The following is a 21,970-nucleotide window of genomic DNA, read 5'->3' on the forward strand; positions in this document are numbered from 1 at the left end:
TCAACCCCTAATGGTTTATTCCTTTGATTTAGTGAATGCCCACGTCAAGGCAAAAATTGAGCCAATGATGTCACGCAGAATTTCTAATCTCTTTTCTGCCATTACTCTCACCTTTTCACATACTGTGCACTGCAGAAGACCATTCAGACTGAACATTTGTTGAGCACCTCTAGGTGTAAGGCCCTGTGATCGACACTCATATAATCCTACGGGTCAATCCATAATCAACAATGATGTGTAATGATTCGTTCTCCTCTGTATCTATTTCAACTTGATTCCCAGGGGTTGAAGGCTTTCTACCACCTCCCACTCCCATTGCCACCTGTGTCTGTGCCAGCTGTTGCTACCTCTGTAGTCTGTCTTGCCTCAAACTTTGGGGTTCGCTCTTGTCACACACAGAGCTTCATTAAGACCAAGTGTGTCTTTTTTTTTTTTTTTGTCTTATCCCAAACTCACCTTTTAGAAGACTCCTGATTATGGAGTATGACTTACCAAAGTGAAATTCCATTTAAAGTTTTTTTGCCATTGTTTTAATTGTTAGGTTTTACTCATATTCAACATTTTTAGCAAATAGTTTCAGTTCTGGTTTGCACTGCTTTATCAAACACTTTTGTTAGTTCCATGACTCACTAAAATATATGTGAAATTTGGGAGTTCAGGTGAGCAGAGTTCATTCCTGCTTTTTGATTCTGTTTGGTCTGGTCCCAGAAGCTAAGTACTGCCACCTGCTGCAATATTCTTCCTTGCTCCTTCCAGCCTAGGGATCGTGAAAATCTAAGGCCTTTTGTTCTCCTAGCAATTTTAAGTTATGCTTTTGGTCTTCTTATCCAGATAATGAATAATATGCACTGCAATATTCTATATGTTGAGTACCACCATCTAGGGGAGACAATATTTACTCATACAGCTGATTAATGCTTTTTGGGGAAAAAACATTAGGGAAAATGCTTCTCAGTATACTGATTTGAGGTATGGTCAGTTGTAACAAGAAATTCTAGGGGTAGAACTCAATCACTGATTGTGCCATTCTGGTGTCACAGGTCAGAAGTTACGTTAGCGCAAAAACAAAGACAGAACAGCACAAAGGCTGACCTGTCCTGGCAGTTGGGTGAGACCAGGGATGGACTTGGCCTTACTGGTGTTCCTAGCTGCCTGTGGGCCCAATACAGCCAGAGCCAGGAACCGCTGACTCCCTGCAGGTAGCTCTCAAGGAAGCTCTCACTTGGGACCACTAGTGCCTGCCTCTGGTAGTTTTGGTTATTGTTGGGATTGGGCTGTGAGACATCAATTCATTATCACCAATCTGGGCTAACATTTCATATACCAGAGGCTCATTACCTTGGTATGACCTCTAATATATATGACACAGCTAGGAATACCCCAGGCAAAAATGTAAGGTCCATGGAGTTTGTTTCAGGGTCTTCCCATCTCCCATATCTGCTCTCCTTTCTTCCTGGTATCTTCCAACATTTTTTCAGTGGTCTATTTTCCTTTTTACTCAACTGTTAGTATATGCTGAGTGATAAGGAAAATTAACTGATACCAGCTTTACCAGTTTTTCCTCCCCAGGGTGAAAAACTTTCAAGACCCAAACAAATGAAGCTATGCAAGTAAAGGCAGAGGGGTTGATATAGCTAGGGGTCGTGGCTGGCCTTATAGACATGTGGGCAAAGGCGAGCCATCTCTGTTACCCATCCTCCCTTCTCCTGTCGGTCAATTCTATTGGCAGGAATCCCATCTCTGGACATGAGCTCCCAGGGTTGACTTCAACATACTGGATATGGCTCTGACTTTGCAGGGGACATAAACTCTGAGTACCTTGCATATCTCAGGTCCTGTATATCTGTTGAGTGAATAAATGAACAAGAAAGTAAGTCCTTAGCTACGGTGCCTCTGAAGGAATGCTGGCAGGCACATAGACCATTAGAATTAGAAGGAATTTTATCTAAATACCTCATTTTATTGGGCTCTCAGAGAATTACTTAACTTTCCCAAAGTCACAAGACCACCAGAACCAGGACTATAAACTGGAGCTCCCAATTACTGTGCAAAAGATTTGTATAATATGTGATACTGCTTATCCTGAAGAGTTCATGCTTTATACTTTCATTTTAGGGATCTACCATCTTTAATCAATAATTAGAAATTCTGACAGAGATATTTACCTCTGTATCTTCTATTGTTATTCACAGTAATAAAATACAGGTATAATCTGAATGTTCAGTAAATTGTTTAAATTGTCCATAGATGGAACACTTATGCACCATGAAAAAACATGGGTAGAACTCAATCACTGATTGTCCATGATATGTAGCATGAATATTATTCAATTATCTTGTATAATTATATACTCTTAAAATATGTATTCATAAAAATAAAGTACAGTAAGATATTAATACTGGTTATCTCTGAATTACAGTATTATGGGTATTATACTTTTTGGCATATGTCGAGTTTTCTACAATGAACATGTATTAAAGTTAAATTGATATTTAAAAATTATAGTTGATATACATTATTATATTGGTTTCAAGTATACAACAGTGATTCAACAGTCATCTACATTATTAAATGCTCACCCCAGTAAGTGTACTTACTGCCAGCACAGAAAAATTAATTACAGTATTACTGACTATATTCCCTATGCTATACTTTCATCCCTGTGACTAATTTATATTTAATTGAGATTTTGTGCCTCTTTATCCCTTTCACCTATTTCACTCACCTACCCCAACCCTTCCCCCCATGGTAACCACCCATCTGTTAGCTCTGTGCCTGAGTCTTTCTGTTTCATTCATTTTGTATTTTTTAGATTCCACATATAAGTGAAATCATATGGAATTTGTCTTTCTTTGCCTGGTTTATTTCACTTAGCAGGATATCCTCTAGGTCCATCTATGTTGTTGTAAATGGTGAGATTTCTTTCATTTTTTTAATGGCTGAATAATATTCCACTGTGTATGTGTACCACATCTTCATTATCCATTCATCTATTGATGGACACATAGGTTGCTTCCATATCTTAGCTATTTTAAATAATGCAACAATAAAATAGGAGTGCATATATTTTTTTGAGTCAGTGATTGTGTTTTCCTTGGGTAAATTCCCAAAAGTGGAATTTTGGGTTGTACAGTATTTTTTTTTCTTAGTTTTTTTGAGGAAACTTCACACTGCTTCCACAGTAGTGGCACCAATTTACATTCCCACTAACAGTGTAGGAGGGTTCTTTTTTTATCTACTTTTATTCAGTATCATACTGGAGATCCTAGCCACAGCAGTCAGACAAGAAAAAGAAACAAACAGTACCAAAACTGGTGAGGAAGAAGTAAAACTCACTATTTGCAGATGATATGACACTATACACAAATAAAATTTTAAATTAAAAGAGATTTCTTATGAAATTTGTATCAGCTTGTAGATCAGTTATGTCAGCAACTGAATCCTAACACCTAAGCTTTGCTATTAGTCCCAGCCAGCAATCAGCATATGTAACCTGGCTCTACTACAAATGCTGCTCAGAGGGTAATATTTTGTATGTAAATAATACTTAAGCCTTGGTTTCTCTAGCTTTTTACTGAAGCCTCCTAAGAATTAGGTTTCCCACAAAACTGAAAGTTGAATAAACAGGTACAACAGATTCTCATATTGTTTATGTCCTTGTATTAATCTGAAAAGGCTTTATTAATTCTAATAGTGAGCAAAGCTTTCTATTAATAAAGGGTGTTCTAATTGTGACCTTTGAAGGAAAAGGCTATGCCTTATCTTTCTATTCTTTATAGTACCTAGTATAGGTACTGTATATAGTATAGTAGGAACTCAGAAAATATGCAATACAATGATTGAAATCATAATTATAACTCCTTCCTCAATGTCTGAGATCTGAAGCATATTATAAATGGTTCAAGGCAACCCAGGTGATCATCTGAAAATCATTTGCTTTGAAATTTTTCCTATGTTGCTTAGCCTTAACCAGCTGCTTAAAACTTGGTTCCTACACACTTTTCAAATTCCTGTGAACTCGTCAGAAGTACATTAAAAGTATTTTTTTATCAGAGAAATAAGGGTTAATTTTCCCCATTCAATTCCAAGTTTTTGCAGAAATTGGCAAACTGATCTTAAAATTCATATGGAAATGCAAATGACCCAGAGTAGCTAAAACAATTTTGAAAAGGAAGAACAAAGATGAAGGATTGATAGTTCCCAATTGCAAAAGTCATTACACAGGTGCAACAGTCAAGACAGTTTGGTACTGGCATACAGATAGGCATATAGATCAATGGAATGAAATTGAGAGTCCAGAAATAAACCCTAACATTACAATCATTTTAGACAAGAATTCCAAGGCAATACAGTGGGAAAAGAATCTTTTCAAGAAGCAGTGCTGGGACAACTGGATAACCACATGCAAAAGAATAAAGTTGGACTTCTTTCTTACAACATGCAATTAACTCAAAATCGATCATAGACATAGCTAAAACTAAGACTTGTAGAAGAAGACTTAGGAATAAATCTTTGTGACCTTGGATAAGGCAATGGCTTATTAAATACGACACCAAAAGCAAAAAGGATAAAAAAATATATATATGAAAATTAAAGATTTGTGCTTCAAAGGACAGACACATCACAAAGGTGAAAAGACAACTTACAGAATTGGAGAAGATACTTGCATATCATCTATCTGATTAAGGAATTTCTATCCATAATATATAAAGTAGTCTTACAACAGTAACAAAAATGAAAAATAATCCAATTAAAAAATGGGCAAAAGATGAGGCAGAGAAAAGATGATGGCATGAGTAGTGTGGCGGAAATCTCCCAAAAGCACATATATTTTGAAAATACAGCAAATACAACTATTCCTAAAAGAGTGACCAGAAGTAACAGTACACCAGCCATTCTACATCTGGGACAAGTTAACATCTCATGGAAAAGGGTAAGGTGTAAAGCCATGATCCCCCAAGCACTCGCCCCACCCCAGCTCACCGGTGGGAGGGAAAGAATCAGAGCAGGGAGAGAGTGGAAGCACAGGACTGCTAAATACCCAACCCTAGAATTCTACCCTGGGAGCACAGACCAACACTGCATGGTGCTCTGGAGATTAGAGGGGCTGAAAAGCAAAGTCTGAGACTAAGACTGAGAACAGGTTCTCACAACTGGCTGCTCTGGGACAAAAGAAAAGCAGGCTCTTTAAAAGACTTCTCAACAGTCAGAAGGTTGCTAAAGGGACAAGGGATTAGGAAAAGGAACAGGTGGAAAAAATCATCCTGGCACACTCAGCCCAGCAGGCTGGGAACTTTCAGGAGCATCAGGTGCCCTATCCCCCTGGCTGGCAATGCAGCACTGAGGCCCCTCACCGCGATAAGCAGCCTGCTGCTCCTTCCTACCCGCCAGCACGTGTGCGCAAACTGGCTGTCCCAGTCACTGCTGCATACCAGCCGGAGGGCAGCCCTGCCGACAGGAACTACACAGCTTAATGCAGAGGCTGCCCCCTGTGCTCGGATAACCAGCCCAGATGCAGAGGCTGCTCCCTGTATGTGGTTAACTGGCACAGACAGTGGAAATGGGCGTTGAGACCAGGAAACAGGAAAAGTCTTTGTTCTCACAGCAGAACCTGTGCCACTCACTGGCAATCCCTGCCATCACCCTAGGCCATCCCGAGGGTCACCCCCCATGGCTGATTAGGGGATTAACCCAGAGGACACTCCTTACATGTGGTAAACCAGCACAAACAGCTGAGACAGGCATGGTGACCGGGAAGCAGGAAGGGACTTTGTCCTCCCAGCTGATACCTGTGCCACTTGCCTGCAAGCACTCCCATCGATCCAGGACTATGAAAAGGCAGAAGAACTTGGTTCAATCCCAAATCCCTCAAACACAAGAAAGAGGGCTTGGTGAGACTGATCACCAATCTTCCTGAAAAATAATTCAAAATAAAAGTCATAAGCATGCTAATGGAGCTACAGAAAAATATTCAAGAACTAAGGGATGAATTCAGAAGGGAGATAACTGAAATGAAACAAACAATGGAGGGATCTAAAAGCGGATTAGGTGAGGTAGAGGAGACAGTAAATGGAATAGAAATAAGAGAACAGGAATACAGAGAAGCTGAGGCAGAGAGACAAAAAAGGATCTCTAGGAATGAAAGAGTATTAAGAGAAATGTGTGACCAATCCAAACGGAACAATATTTGCATTATAGGGGTACCAGAAGAAGAGAGAAAAAGGGATAGAAAGTTTGAAGAAATAATTGCTGAAAACTTCCCCAAGCTGGGGAAGGAAATAGTCTCTCAGACCATGGAAGCCCACAGATCTCCCAACACAAGGGACCCAAAGAGGACAAAACCAAGACATAATTAAAATGGCAAAGATCAAGGACAAGGACAGAATATTAGAAACAGCTACAGAGAGAAAAAAGATCACCTAAAAAGGAAAACCCATCAGGCTATCATCAGACTTCTCAGCAGAAACCTTACAGGCCAGAAGGGAATGGCATGGTATATTCAATGCAATGAAACAGAAGGGCCTTGAACCAAGAATACTCTACCCGGCAAGGTTATCGTTTAAATTTGAAGGAGGGATTAAACAATTCCCAGATAAGCAAAAATTGAGGTAATATACCTCCCAGAAACCATCTCTATACTGTATTTTAAAGGGACTGCTCTAGATGGAAGCGTGCCTAAGACTAAATAGCTGTGACCAGAGAAAATAAAACCACAGCAAAGTAGACCCAACTAAATACTAACCAAAGGCAAAATTAAATCAGCTATCCACAAAAACACAGAGTACAGCATATGACACCTAACATATAAAGAGTGGAGGAAGAAGAAAAAGAAGGGAGAGAAAAAAGAATAATCAGATTGTGTTTATAACAGCATAATAAGTGAGTTAAGGTAGACTGCTGGATAGTAAAGAGGCTGTCCTTGAACCTTTGGTAACCATGAATCCAAAGCCTGCAATGGCAATCAGTACATATCTATTGATAATCTCCCTAAATGTAAGTGGATGGAAAGCACCAGTCGAAAGACACAGAGTTACAGAATGGATAAAAAAGCAAGACCCATATATATGCTGCTTACAAGAGACTCACTTCAAACCTAAAGACATACACAGACTAAAAGTGAAGGGATGGAAAAAGATTATTTCATGCAAAGAAAAGGGAGAAAAAAAGCAGGTGTTGCAGTACTTGTATCAGACAAAATAGACTTCAAAACAAAGAAAGTAACAAGAGATAAAGAAGAACATTACATGATGATAAAGGGGTCAGTCCAACAAGAGGATATAACCATTATAAAAATCTATGCACCCAACCCAGGAGCACCGACATATGTGAAACAAATACTAACAGAATTAAAGGGGGAAATATAATGCAATGCATTCATTTTAGGAGACTTCAACACACCACTCACTCCAAATGTCAGATCAACCAGGCAGAAAATAAGTGAGGACACAGAGGCACTGAACAACACAGATGGACCTAACAGACATCTATAGAACACTCCACCCAAAAGTAGCAGGATACACATTCTTCTCAAGTGCACATGGAACATTCTCCAGAGTAGACCACATACTAGGCCACAAAAAGAGCCTCAGTAAATTCAAAAAGATTGAAATTGTAACAACCAACTTCTCAGATCACAAGGGTAGAAAACTAGAAATAAATTGTACAAAGAAAACAAAAAGGCTCACAAACACATGGAGGCTTAACAGTATGTTCCTAAATAATCAATGGACCAATGACCAAATTAAAACAGAGATCAAGCAATATATGGAGACAAATGAAAACAACAGCTCCCCAACTTCTGTGGGACACAGCAAAGGCAGTCAAAGAGGAAAGTATATAGTAATCCAGGCCTATTTAAAGAAGGAAGAACAATCCCAAATGAATTAATCTAAATTCACAATTATGAAACTGGAAAAAGAAGAACAAATGAGGCCCCAAGTCAGTAGACGGAGGGACATAATAAAGATCAGAGAAGAAATAAATAAAATTGAGAATAACAAAGCAATAGAAATGGTGGGGACTTGATGATGGGGGGAGTCTAGTAACCATAATGTTGCTCATGTAATTGTAGGTTAATGATACCAAAAAAAAATATGGAGAAAAAAAAAGCAGTAGAAAGAATTAATGAAACCGAGAGCTGGTTATTTGAGAAAATAAGCAAAATAGATAAACTCCTAGCCAGACTTATCAAGAAAAAAAGAGAATCTACACACATAAACAATCAGAAATGAGAAAGGAAAAACCACTACAGACACCACAGAAATACAAAGAATTATTAGAGAATACTACGAAAAATTACATGCTAACAAACTGGATAACCTAGAAGAAATGGACAACTTTCTTGAAAAATACAACTTTCCAAGACTGACACAGGAAGGAAGAAACACAAAATCTGAATAGACCAATTACCAGTAAGGAAATTGAACTGGTAATCAAAAAACTGCCCAAGAACAAAACCCCCTTGACCAGATGGCTTCACTGCTGAATTTTATCAGACATTTAGAGAAGACATAATACCCATTCTCCTTAAAGTTTTCCAAAAAATAGAAGAGGAGGGAATACTTCCAAACTCAGTCTATGAAGCTAGCATCACTCTAATACCAAAACCAGGCAAAGACACAACAAAAAAGAAAAACATCCCTGGTGAACATAGATGCAAAAATACTCAACAATAATATTAGCAAACCGAATTCAAAAATACATCAAGAGGATCATACATCATGACCGAGTGGGATTTATCCTAGGTATGTAAGGATGGTACAACATTCGAAAACCCATCAACATCATCCACTATATCGAAAGAAGGATAAAAGTCACATGATCATCTCCATAGATGCTGAAAAAGCATTTGATAAAATTCAACACACATTCATGATAAAAACTCTCAACAAGATGTGTATAAAGGACAAGTACCTCAACATAATAAAGGCCATATATAACAAACTCAAAGCTAACATCATTCTTAACAGTGAAAATCTGAGAGCTTTTCTTCTAAGATTGTGGACAAGACAAGGATGCCCTCTCTCCCTGCTTTTATTGAATTTAGTACTGGAGGTCCTAGCCATGGCAATTAGACAACACAAAGAAATAAAAGGCATCCAGATTGGTAAGGAAGTTCAACTGCCACTGTTTGCAGATGACATGATATTGTTCATAAAAAACCCTAAGGAATCTACTCCAAAACTACTAGAAATAATATATGAATTCAGCAAAGTTGCAGGATACAAAATTAATACACAGAAATCTGTTGCATTCCTATACATTAATGATGAACTAAGCAGAAAGAGAAATCAGGAAAACAATTCCATTCACAATTGCATCAAAAAGAATAAAATACCTAGGAATAAACCTAATCAAGGAAGTGAAAGACCTATACCCTAAAAACTACAAGACACTCTTGAGAGAAATTAAAGAGGACACTAATAAATAGAAATTCATCCAATGCTCTTGGCTAGGAAGAACTAATATTGTCAAAATGGCCATCCTGCCTAAAGCAATCTACAGATTCAATGCAATCCCTATCAAAATACCGACAGTGTCCTTCAACGAACTGGAACAAATAGTTCTAATATTCATATGGAACCACAAAAGACCCTGAATAGCCAAAGCAATCCTGATAAGGAAGAATAAAACATGGGGGATCTTGCTTCCCAACTTCAAGCTCTACTACAAAGCCACAGTAATCAAGACAATTTGGTACTGGCACAAGAACGGACCCATAGACCAATGGAACAGACTAGACAGTCAAGATATTAACCCAAGGGTTGAGATCCAAAATATATAAAGAGCTCACACACCTCAACAAACAAAAAGCAAATAATCCAATTAAAAAATGGGGAGAGGAGCTGAACAGTTTTCCAGAGAAGAAATTCAGATGGCCAATAGACATATGAAAAGATGCTCCACATCGCTTGTCATCAGAGAAATGCAAATTAAAACTGCAATGAGATATCACCTCACACCAGTAAGGATCACCACCATCCAAAAGACAAACAACAACAAATGTTGGTGAGGTTGTGGAGAAAGGGGAACCCTCCTACACTGCTGGTGGGGATGTAAATTAGTCCAACCATTGTGGAAAGCAATATGGAGGTTCCTCAAAAAGCTCAAAATAGAAATACCATTTGACCCAGGAATTTCACTCATAGGAATTTACCCTAAGAATACAGCAGCGCAGTTTGAAAAAGACAGAGGCACCCCTATGTTTATCGCAGCACTATTTACAATAGCCAAGATATGGAAGCAACCTAGTGTCCATCAGTAGATGAATGGTTAAAGAAGATGTGGTACACAGACAGAATGGAATATTATTCAGCCATAAGAAGAAAACAAATCCTACCATTTGCAACAACATGGAAGAAGCTAGAGGGGATTATGCTCAGTGAAATAAGCCAGGTGGAGAAAGACAAGTACCAAATGATTTCACTTATATATGGAGTATAAGAACAAAGAAAAACTGAAGGAACAAAACAGCAGCAGAATCACAGAACCCAAGAATGGACTAACTGTTACCAATGGGAAAGGGACTGAGGAGGATGGTTGGGAAGGGAGGGACAAGGGCGGAGGAAAAGAAAGGGGGCATTACGATTAGCATGTATAATGTGGGGGGGGGCAAGGGGAGGGTTGGGCAACACAGAGAAGACAAGTAGTGATTCTACAGCATCTTACTACGCTGATGGACAGTGACTGTAATGGGGTTTGTGGGGGGGACTTGGTGAAGGGGGGAGCCTAGTAAACATAATGTTCTTCATGTAATTGTAGATTAATGATACCAAAAGAAAAAAAGAAGAAAAAGAAAATTAACCCAAGCATACACTGTCAATTAATATACAATAAAGGAGCCATGGATATACAATGGGGAAATGACAGCCTCTTCAACAACTGGTGTTGGCAAAACTGGACAGCTACATTCAAGAGAATGAAACTGGATCACTGTCTAACCCCATACACAAAAGTAAACTCGAAATGGATCAAGCACCTGAATGTAAGTCCTGAAACCAGAAAACTTTTAGAAGAAAACAGGGAAAACTGTTGAATATAAACATGAGCAACTTCTTCATGAACATATCTCCCCAGGCAAGGGAAACAAAGGAAAAATGAACAAGTGGGACTATAACAAAGTAAAAAGCTTCTGTACAACAAATGACACCAAGAATAGAACAAAAAGGCATCCTACAGTATGGGAGAATATATTCATAAATGACATATACGATAAAGGGTTGACATCCAAATTATATAAAGAGCTCACGCTCCTCAATAAACAAAAAGCAAATAATCCAATTAAAAAATGGGAAGAGAAGCTGAACAGACACTTCTCCAAAGAAGAAATTCAGATGGCCAACAGGCACATGAGAAGATGCTCCACATCGCTAGTCATCAGAGAAATGCAAATTAAAACCACAATGAGGTATCACCTCACACCAGTAAGGATGGCCACCATCCAAAAGATAAACAACAACAAATGTTGGCGAGGATGTGGAGAAAGGGAAACTGTCCTACACTGCTGGTGGGAATGTAACTTAGTTCAACCATTGTGGAAAGCAGTATGGAGGTTCCTCAAAAAACTCAAAATAGAAATACCATTTGACCACGGACTTTCACTCCTGGGAATTTCCCTGAAGAAAACAAGATCACAGATTCAAAAAGACATATGCACCCCTATGTTTATCACAGCTCTATTTACAATAGCCAGGACGTGGAAGCAACCTAAGTGTCCATCAGTAGATGAATGGATAAAGAAGAGGTGGTACATATACACAGTGGAATCCTATTCAGCCATAAGAAGAAAACAAATCCTACCATTTGCAACGACATGGATGGAGCTAGAGGGTATTATGTTCAGTGAAATAAGCCATGGGGTGAAAGACAAGTACCAGATGATTTCACTCATCTGTGGAGTGTAAGAAGAAAGCAAAAACTGAAGGAACAAAACAGCAGCAGACTCACAGAACCCAAGAATGGCCTAAGAGTTGCCAAAGGGAAAGGGACTGGAGGGGGTGAAAGGAGGGAGAAGAGGAATAAGGGGCATTACGATGAGCACACATAATGTGTTTGGGGGGACATGGGGAAGGCAGTATAGCAAAGAGAAGACAAGTAGTGACTCTGTAGCGTCTTACTATGCTGATGGACAGTGACTGTAATGGGGTATGTGGTGGGGACATTGTCACCACAATGTTGCTCATGTAATTGCATATCAATGATACCCTAATAACAAAAATACCGCTGACAAACAAAAAAAATGGGGAAAAGATTTGAATACAGATTTCTCCAAAGAAAACGTACAAATGGTCAGCAAGCACATGAAGATGCTCAACATCATTAGTTATTAAGGAAATGCAAATCAAAATCACAATGACAATGGATTTCACATCCACTAGGATGGCTATAATAAAAAAAAGACAGTAACATGTGCATGATGTGGAGGAACTGGAGCCCTCATACATTGCTGGTGGAAATGTGAAATGGTGTACCCACTGTACAAAACAGCTCCACAGTTCCTGAAGAAGTTAAAAGTTATCCATCTTATTCCTAAGGATATGCCCAAGAGAAATGAAAACAAATGTCCATGCAAAAAGTTGTGCACAAATGCTCAGAGCACCATTATTTATAATGGCCAAAGATGGTAAACAGAAAAGCCCAACAACATGATACAACATGGATAAACCTTGAAAATATTAAGCTAAGTGAAAGGAGTCAGAGATGAATGGGAACATACGATTCTGTTTATATGAAGTGTCCAGAATAAGCAAATCCATACAGACATAAAGTAAATTAGTGGGGCTGGGTGAAGGGAAGTGCGCAGTGGGAAGTGATTTCTAATGGGTACAGGATTTCTTCTTGGGGTGATGGAAATGTTCTAAACTTGGATATGTGATGGTTGTACAACTAAGACCATTGAATTATACAGTTTAAATGGGTACATTTTATGGTATGTGAATTAGATATCAATATAGATGTTTAAAATGTTTTAAACAGTGCATGTGAAGGATTAAGTCCAGAGTTTAGACACTCTAGTATCTGCATTACGTTTATTATATTACATGTGTGTGTGTGTGTGTGTGTGTATATATATATATATATATATATATATATATAAAGCCCTGACATTCTACACTGTCAATTTGCTTCATCTTTGAGCTTGTCTGATTTAGATGTATTTCATGTATAACTGTAAACACAGGGCCTGAAAAAACAGCTGCAGGCTAATTAATTTTACTATTTCCAATTTCCCTGTTTCCTGTTGATACTACAGTTTTATCACATTTTAGATTTAAATAAAATGACTGTTGGGGTCAGCTTTATGGACTGAACTGTTTCCCCAAAATTGAAATGTTGAAGCCCTAACCCCCAATATCTAAGAATATGGCTGTATTTGAAGATAGGGCCTATAAAGAGGTATTAAAATGAGGCCTTGAAAGTGGGACTTAATCCAACACGCCTGTATCCTTGTAAGAAGAGATTAGGACATCCAGAAAGACACAAGGGACACATGTGCAGAGGAATGGCCATGTGAAGAGGCAGCAAGGCAGCCATCTGCAAGCCGAGAGGCCTCAGAACCCAGACCTGCCAGCATCTTGAACTTAGACTTTCAGCCTCCAGAACTGTGAGAAAATAAATTTCTGTTGTTTAAGTACCCAGTCTTGTTTTGTTACTGCAGCCCTAGCAAACTAATGCAGGCAGACTCACTGCAACCAAGTTATGGGATGTTAGGCTAGCCTCTATGAAGAGCCATAGCATGAATCCCAATGACCAATATATTCCAACTTGAGTATCTATTAAAATGGCTCTACCTCTGTCTTTTCATCAGGAGAGATTATTTATTCATAACTAAACTAGAGATGACTGAGAGAATGGACTTCCTACCTGTTAATGAATTTCTAATTCCTCAAGATTTCATCAAAGTTTGTGAATTTTCAAGTGAGTTCACTTTTTTGATAACTTGGAATTCTGCTTATATTTAGGCAAGGAGTAATTAATAGCTGCTTGCATGTTGAATTTGAGAACTGGGTTTCTACTGTATCAGGTTAAGTAGAAACCCAGTTCTCAAATATATATATATATATATATATATATATATATATATATATATATATATATATATATATATATATATATATATATATATTCCTCTGCCCCCTCAATAAATGGCTTGGTATTGAGAGAGAAAAAATAATCAGATGAGCCCTTTAATCATGTAAACAGAGTCTGGGTGGAATCATCATTCTTGTCTGTTTTGCCTATTAGACCCCCTCAAGGTCTTGAAAGACTAACCACTTCATGTTTGCTGAATGAGTGAAACTTCAGTGCAGCCAACAGGACAAAATTGTGAAACAGTTTTAGGGTAATGCTAAGCATCTGAAAGCAAGGTAGGAATGCCACTGCTTAGTAAACTAAGTATGGCATGTACATCATCAAATCCCAACAGACTTTTATTAGAGGGACAAGCAATTTAAATGAGTCTAATATTAAAAAGGTAGTATGGGTGGGGAGAAAAGGCACTGACCTAAGTAACTGTGGAAAATGGTGTTGTGACTAAGAACTATGACACCAAAGATAAAGGTCTGTATGGAAACACTAATCTAGCTGGTAAAGTTGTTTCTCATGAGGGTACAGGTTAGCAATTCTGAAACTGTGAGATAGATATGTTATGCTGGAATTGAACAAACAAGTAAATGGGTAGTAAATGGTGGGAGCCAGGTTTCTTACTGTTGGAAAAGGTGGTTACTGACAAGCAAGAGGAGGAAGCTAGAATAATACCTGTGTTAATGGATTAGTCAGAGACATCAGTAAGAAATCACTTAATGTTAATTATGCAGATATTTATAGATATATGTAAATACAGATATTAGTATATACACATTTATTTCTTTGCTCCATCAACTGAGAGCCTAAGAGAAACAGCACCTCAGTAGCAAAGAGCACATGTACCACCTAGACCTTGGTTTCTAATACCCCTCCTCCAATAAAAGGAACAGGGCTCTTTGAATAAATGGGTAAATGGTTGGGGTAGGAAATATACATGATGAGCCTGGACCATCTTGGAGTGACAGAAAAAGAGGAAATGCTCAAAAAAAAAGTGGGGGGGGGACATATCCAAGGGACACAGAAACCAACTTTAAAGAATTCTCAATAGTTAAAGCTGAAACAAGTTGAATTAACAAAATAATTCAGTACTGGATTATAATTCAAAGTATAAAATACCCATAAGTCCATGCTAACATAAATAAATGGTTGAATTGGTAAATAAATGAGGGAGACGAAGCCTATCTCCTGTATATAACAATCCCAAATAAGTTGTATACTTGCCCCTCAGAGAGGTGGGCCTTAACTCCTCCCTACACCTTGAGTTTGGGCTGTTTAGTGATTTACTTCCACAGTAGATTCACAGAGAGAAACAAGGAACTTTGTAGTAGGGAAACCTGACAAACACTACCTCAGCCAGGTGATAAGTCTGTTGATAGCATGTATCCTTAATGTGATGAAATGAAAGGAGCAATTCACCTCTGTGGTCTTCCCCCAAAAAGCCTATAACTTTGGTTAAATTCTGAGAAAAACATCCAAAAAACCTAAACTGAGGGACATTTAACAAAGCACTTGACCAGTACTCCTCAAAACTGTTGAGGTCATTAAAAGCATGGAAAGTCTAAGAACTGTTACGGCAAAGAGAAGCCTAAAACGACCTGACAACCACATGTAATGTCATATCCCAGATGGGATCCCAGAATAGAAAAAGGGCATCAGGTAAAAAACAAGTGAAATCTGAATGAAGTGTAGAGTTTAGTTAAGAGTTACGTACCAATGTTGGTTTCTTAATGTAATGTACCACAGTAACATAAGATGTTAACAATAGGGGAAAGTGGTACAGGGGATACATGAACTCTTTGCAAACTTTTCTGAAGAAAGCATAATATGCCTAAATGCAATATGGTACCCTGGATTGGACCTTCGAACTGAAAAGGAAGAACTTTTTTTCCTAGTGGAAAGACTAGATGCAATCTGAATAAAGTTGGAGTTTACTTAGTAACAATGTACTAGAGTGGTTTCTTAATTTTTACTAACGTACTGTGGTAATGTATTAACATTAGGGGAAACAGGGTAAGAAGTATATGGGAACTCTGTATTTTCTTCGCAAATTTTCTATAAATCTAATGTTCTTCCAAATTAAAAATTTTACTTAAAAAAAGTAATGCAGGGTAGCTGGATGTACAAGCAAACTGTCTGCTTGGACTACATTAGATGACCGACACGATGGCATTTGATGTGTCTGGGACTTTGCAGTGGCTCACTCTCCTCATCTCCACAACCCCTCCATACTAGCCCTGTTGTATCGACCTGAATACATTTCATGTGCACGGGCCGACACCAGAAAAGTGGCTGAGGATAACAGGGGGAGCCTGGGTTCTCTAGGAGACCAGTGACTCAAATCCAGGGAACAGGTCAAGTTTCAGAACTGAAGGGAACAGGAGAGCAGTTGGGTGGGGTGGGATGGGGGTCGTTAAGCAGGAGTTAGCTCAAAACAAAAGACAGTTAAGATTTCTTGGGGGGAAAGAAGACAATTTTAGGCTGGGAGGAGGCCAGAGACCAGGGAAAATGTTGACACAGTGGGTAGTCCATTTTCTCTGCCTTGCCTATAGCTTACTCATAAACTCTTTTACCTGTATATCCCTGCTGCTTTTAATATGAGATGAACAAAGATTGGCTTGAGAATCAAGTGGCTGCTGTGAGTTACTGGGAAGGGTAAAGAGAAAGGGTTAGGGCAAGAAGGGTCATTTCTAGGGCCACAGTCACAAGACAGTTCCAGGCCTCTTACTTGTTTCAGTGGCCACCTTCTCCACCAGACTGAGCTCCTCTGGCACAGGAATGGTGCCTTATTCTTCTCTAGTCCCAGCAGTGCTTTGTACATAGTAGGTGTTCAGTAAACATCTGCTTAGTGAATAAATCAGTCAGGAAGCTAGAAACTAGTGAAATTAGAAGCGTTTTTCTTTTGAGACCTTATGGAGAAACATTAAATCCCAAACATGCCTTTACCATGAATTCCCATGATAATAAAGGTATTTAAAAAAATATTCTGGTATTCAATTTGTTTCATATCAGTCGGGAATCTGGCCTCTGACTCAAAACTATACCACTGAAATTGGAATTTGGGGGATGATATATTAATGTTAGACATGTATTTCAAAGAAAAAAAAGCCATTGCCTAGCTGCATAGTTTGGAGAGAAAGTCATGTAAATTACATTGAGTCATTAATATTTTAATTCAATTAACATAAACAAGTCAAGGGAAAAAGGCTCAATATGATTCTTCAGAGAGCTTTTAATGAGATGTGGTTTTAAACTTGTTCCTTTAGCACAGTGGTCGTCAGTCTGCCATATCAAGTCCACAATGAAATTTTCACTGAAGGAGAAATTGCAACATAAGGGACTATGGTTGCTTTTTTTCCAAAGCTGTGTTTATTCACTTTAATAGACTGTTCGTTGCTCTAAGCTGATAAGATTATGCCTGTCTTTTAGTATTAAAATGTTCTCTCTTTTATGAGGAGGTGACAGATGATGGCAGTTAAAAAAAGTGTTGAGTTGGCCAAAAAATGTTGGTCACCTGTGTCAATCCCTAAAATGTTATTTGTCCATGATATCCCAATGCCTAGAAGGCACTTCCACATACTTTGTTTTGGTCTAGGAGGACACTCGGGGATTAGGGAGAAGTGATGAGAAGTGTATGTGTTGCTGAGTACACCTACTGACTAGGCAACAAGCTTTCCACAGACATGATGTCTCGGCAAATCTTTACAATTTCACTTAGGTATTCTCATATTACAGATACAGAACTAGAAATCAAAATAGGATAAACAACTTTCCCAAGGCGTTTGCTAACAGAGGAAACCAAATCCAAGTTTATCTGATCCTAGAATTTGTGCTCTTTTCACACCATTTATAATGAGCTTCTAATGCTCATTTCACGGAGGAATGTTGTTCAATTTTTCTTTGTATACAACTTGATGCTACCTTTCAAAGACTTGTAACTTTGCAGTGTACTTATATAGTGATAGCAAACATTTTAAAAACTAAACTTCTGTCAGTATTATTCTCATAAGCTTGCATCACAACAATTTTTTTCCCTTTTTGTTCAAGAAACCACATAAAATCTATCAGGAAATATTCCTATGGCAACACCCCAATCATCTGCAGCTGAAACAACCAGCAACACAGCAGGCTCCAAGTCCTTGGGCAGAAGTCAGTGAAAGTCCATAGAGGCCAACCAGCTTCAAAGAGTTGAAGACAAGTTCTTTGAAACACCAGACCAATGACACTGCCACGCAGACCTTGAGACTAAAGAAACTGAGTAGTTAGAAAGTCAATGGTGTAACAACTCTTGCCAGGTAGATGGAATACGGAAGAGTGAACACAGAGAGAGAGGTAGAGCACAGTAAGGAAAGGGGGAAAGAGGGCAAGCAAAGAACACAACGCTGACAAGAGGAAGAAGGCAGGATAGGTAAAACCAAGGCAAACAAGGTGCAGTGAATTAGAAAATTCAGAACACACCAAGACCATGCTGATTAAGTAGGGGAGGATTGTGGCTCCTCAGCTTCTTTACATACTTGAAAACAAATGTAGGACAGATCACAAACATGTAGATGAACTAATAGTGTTCATCTTAGAACTAGAATTAAAACAATATTTTTTCTTAAATGTATGTAGCTAATACATTACAATTTAGGAATCCAAAATCTGGATTTTCTGATAGCCAAAAATCAAATTATAAAACAAGACTTTGTTTTCTTACATTCCTCAATTTACCAAAGTCATTTGAAAATAAAGCCACATGTTTAACAAGTGTTGGCGACCAACTTTTAATAATACTTTTTTATTTTCAGAAACATATGCTAACCATCAACAACATGATCAGGGTCCCACTGCCCCAGATGTTATTTCATTGGTACATTATATCAATATTTACAAAGGCTTTCAAATTCAACAACACAAAACAAAACAGCTTAATTTTTCAAACTACAATGCTTTAAAAAAATGTAAACAGTTCATTTTTACATTATTGTAAAAAAGAAGACTCATTCCTTAATGCGGCTTAATTTTTTTAAGTGAGCAAAGCCTGGTGCTCATGGATAAAGAATGAAAAGAATTCTTTACATAGAAACATTGTGCTCCAGTGTGGCAAAAAAAAAAATTATATATACACATACAAAGAAAAGAATCTTAAGTCCGTAATTTAGACCACACATACACAAAATCTTGTCCCCAAGTTGAGAAATTTATAAAAACCATTTACACATGGCTGCTGACCTACTGAAAACCTATATAACATTTTCAAAACAATAACTCAGTCAAAAGATATCGCTTTTCTTAAAAATGAAATTTTGTGCAAAAGAAATTGTTTAAGCTAGAAACAAGACCCCCCTCATAAGAGGCCAAAGAGCCACTGAAATAATTTAACTGTTAGATTTAGTGCATGTAACCAAAAGGCGCACACATGTGATTAATATATTAATATATTTTCATGCAGAAACCTGTGCATGTTCACAATTATATAACAAAAACACAAATGTAACAAAACATAAAGCCTAATGTTTGGCAATGTTATTCTAGCCACAGTCCTTTCTAGTCTATCAGTCTAGGGTTTACTAGATCATTAACACTGCCTCTCAGAAAAATATATTTGAACAAATGCAAATAAAAATTAAAAAAGGGATGTTAGCCTGAAACACTATATTATTTTTTTTCCATTTTGATACATATAGAGACTTACTGATATGTTTATTTTAAATGTCAATTCAAATTAAGATACATTTTTCCTTTTGTTAATAAACACTTTGATTGCTCCAGTGAAGTCGGCAGAAAGAAGAACTTCTGTGTTATCCATCTTCATAATACCTTAAAAGCATAAAAAATAATTTTCAGTTGATTTTAAAGGAATATGAAGCCTGCTGTCATAATTATCACATGCCCATGACTGTACACCTGTTGGAGGGCCAGGGGGAGATCCTCTTCTCATTTTTTCAGTCTCTCTCTTTCTTTTCTTCCATGTGCTAAATGCTCTTTTTTTAAAAATTAAAAAAAATTTTTATTAAGGTATCACTGATACACAATCTTATGAAGGCTTCACATGAGCAACATTGTGGTTACAACATTCACCCATATTTTCAAGTTCAGTCTCTCTTTTAGCTTGCTTCTGTAATCCTTTCATCCTCCTGTACCTCTCCCTCTTCTCTGAGCCTCACTTTCACTTACCTTGTCTTAGCTGGTCTTTCCCAGGCTTGGGGAGACCACAGTTCTTTGAGGCTTGGATTCACTCCTGGGCAGCCTAGGTCTCTAAACTGATGTTTCATTTCATGGCCAGAGGCTAGTGTGTTATTCAGCCCCAGGACTGGAATGCTGGCAAGTGGGGTCAGCAGGGCAAGTCTGTTGCTAACAGGGGGTCTCTAATGAGGTTGACTGTAAGGTGGTTGGTTTATTGTACAGAGACATACTTAAACTGCCATGAAATCAAGTATACAGGATTGCTATATGAACACTGACAACACTTTTTGCCTTTACAGGTCTGTACTGAAGAGCTATGTGTAGCTATCCTAATGGCAAAAATGCTTACCTCTTACATTTGCCAGTAAAAGCATTTAACAAACAAAATTCAGTGCTAACTAACTCTATTTAATGTACAAATACTGTAGACTTACGAAGGACTGATTAGTAAGGAGGAAAATAATCACCAAACTTTAACTGTGAAGTAACATACAGCATGAATTAAGACACAACGATTTGTCACTTTTATGTGTTACGCTAAAAATGTATCTTAAACCTTTGAGCATTCCTTACCACCGTTTTGGTATACCTCAAAGTAGTGCTATGCAGCAGTACCAGCAGCAGAGAACACAGAGATATGTGAAAGGCTAGAGAAGAAAATAACTCAGCATGTATATATCAATGCTTCGTAAGATACAGTAATAGCGACGATGATATTACGATGATAATGTCTACTACATGCCAAGCATTTTACATATGCTATCTTTACTTCTTATCAAAACCTTATAATCCAGGTATTATCACCATTTTACACATGAGGAAAACTGAAGCTTAAACTGCCAAATATTTCAGGAATAAAGAGAGAGGTCAATCAGATATGTTTTATGATCTCATACCTTGAGTTTCAGAATTTACTCCTATGTTATACCTAGATAGGTACAAAATAGCAAATGCAAATTTGAGAATAATTCGTTAAAAGTTGTGCCTCTTTAAAAAAGATCCTGTGAATAAATTGAACCTTGTTAATATGGTACAGTTCTGAGTTTAAAAAAAAGTACTTTTCATTTTGCCTCAAATTGTTTTAAAAGCTAGAATTTTCTACACAATGTGTAGGGGAAATTATGTATAAGGTACAGAAAGGTATCACTGAGAAAAGAAAACACAAATAATTTTAAGTTATAAGAGAGAAGCTGGACTTAATCCTGGAAAAAAAGAAAAAGAGAAAGAGAAAGAAAAGAAATATTGCAAAACAGGAATTTAATAGAGGTTTAATAAGTCCAACTTCATTTTAGATCTTCTAATTAATTAAAAGAAGTGCTAGACTGAAATTCATCTTTGCTATCAAAATTTTTCTTCACAGACAGCAGGTATTGTACTGTATAATATAGATAATACCATAACAGAAATTAAGTTAGATTAAATGTAAAAAAATACTTGAGAAATTTGAAACATTCAAATACTTTTAGAAGTACATTTGTACATATACACTGTATCTACTCTGTCTTCACAACTCTCTAAACGTCTTGGTTGTAGTCTTTAGAGTGAGAAAACACATTTAATAATATTCTGTAATTGATTTTAGTAATAACTTATTTTCATTAACAACTGGTTCAAGTTGATATGGTTTTACCCATACTCTTAAGAACTAACAGAGTTTGAAACATGGTGCACGATGTAGACCAGCAACAGACTCGCAGCACCGTAGAAGAGCTTGTGGATC

The 21,970-nt window shown here is 37.6% G+C and overlaps 2 protein-coding genes across 4 annotated transcripts in view; one reads left to right on the forward strand and one right to left on the reverse strand.

Annotated features, from left to right (window-relative positions):
* The window catches only part of LOC118934450 (dedicator of cytokinesis protein 11-like), a 163,052-nt gene extending 144,003 nt beyond the window's left edge, over window positions 1-19,049 (forward strand). Inside the window, exon 40 of one of the 3 annotated variants that reach the window (XM_057495492.1) lies at window positions 18,130-18,259. In XM_057495492.1, coding sequence (XP_057351475.1) covers window positions 18,130-18,140 — 11 coding nt within the window. In that variant the 3' untranslated portion in view covers window positions 18,141-18,259. Of the gene's footprint in view, window positions 1-1,040; window positions 2,368-18,129 lie in introns of those variants that run through there. The other 2 variants (XM_057495481.1, XM_057495486.1) reach the window with 2 other exon arrangements.
* Window positions 19,050-19,750: 701 nt separating this feature from the next.
* Window positions 19,751-21,970, reverse strand: part of WDR44 (WD repeat domain 44) — a 114,772-nt gene continuing 112,552 nt past the window's right edge. Inside the window, exon 20 of the mRNA XM_036929949.2 lies at window positions 19,751-19,884. Within this exon, the coding sequence (XP_036785844.2) occupies window positions 19,790-19,884 (95 nt within the window). The 3' untranslated portion in view covers window positions 19,751-19,789. The remainder of the gene's footprint in view (window positions 19,885-21,970) is intronic.

The sequence above is a fragment of the Manis pentadactyla genome, chromosome X (genome assembly GCF_030020395.1).
Source record: "Manis pentadactyla isolate mManPen7 chromosome X, mManPen7.hap1, whole genome shotgun sequence".
Classification (NCBI taxonomy): Eukaryota; Metazoa; Chordata; class Mammalia; order Pholidota; family Manidae; genus Manis; species Manis pentadactyla.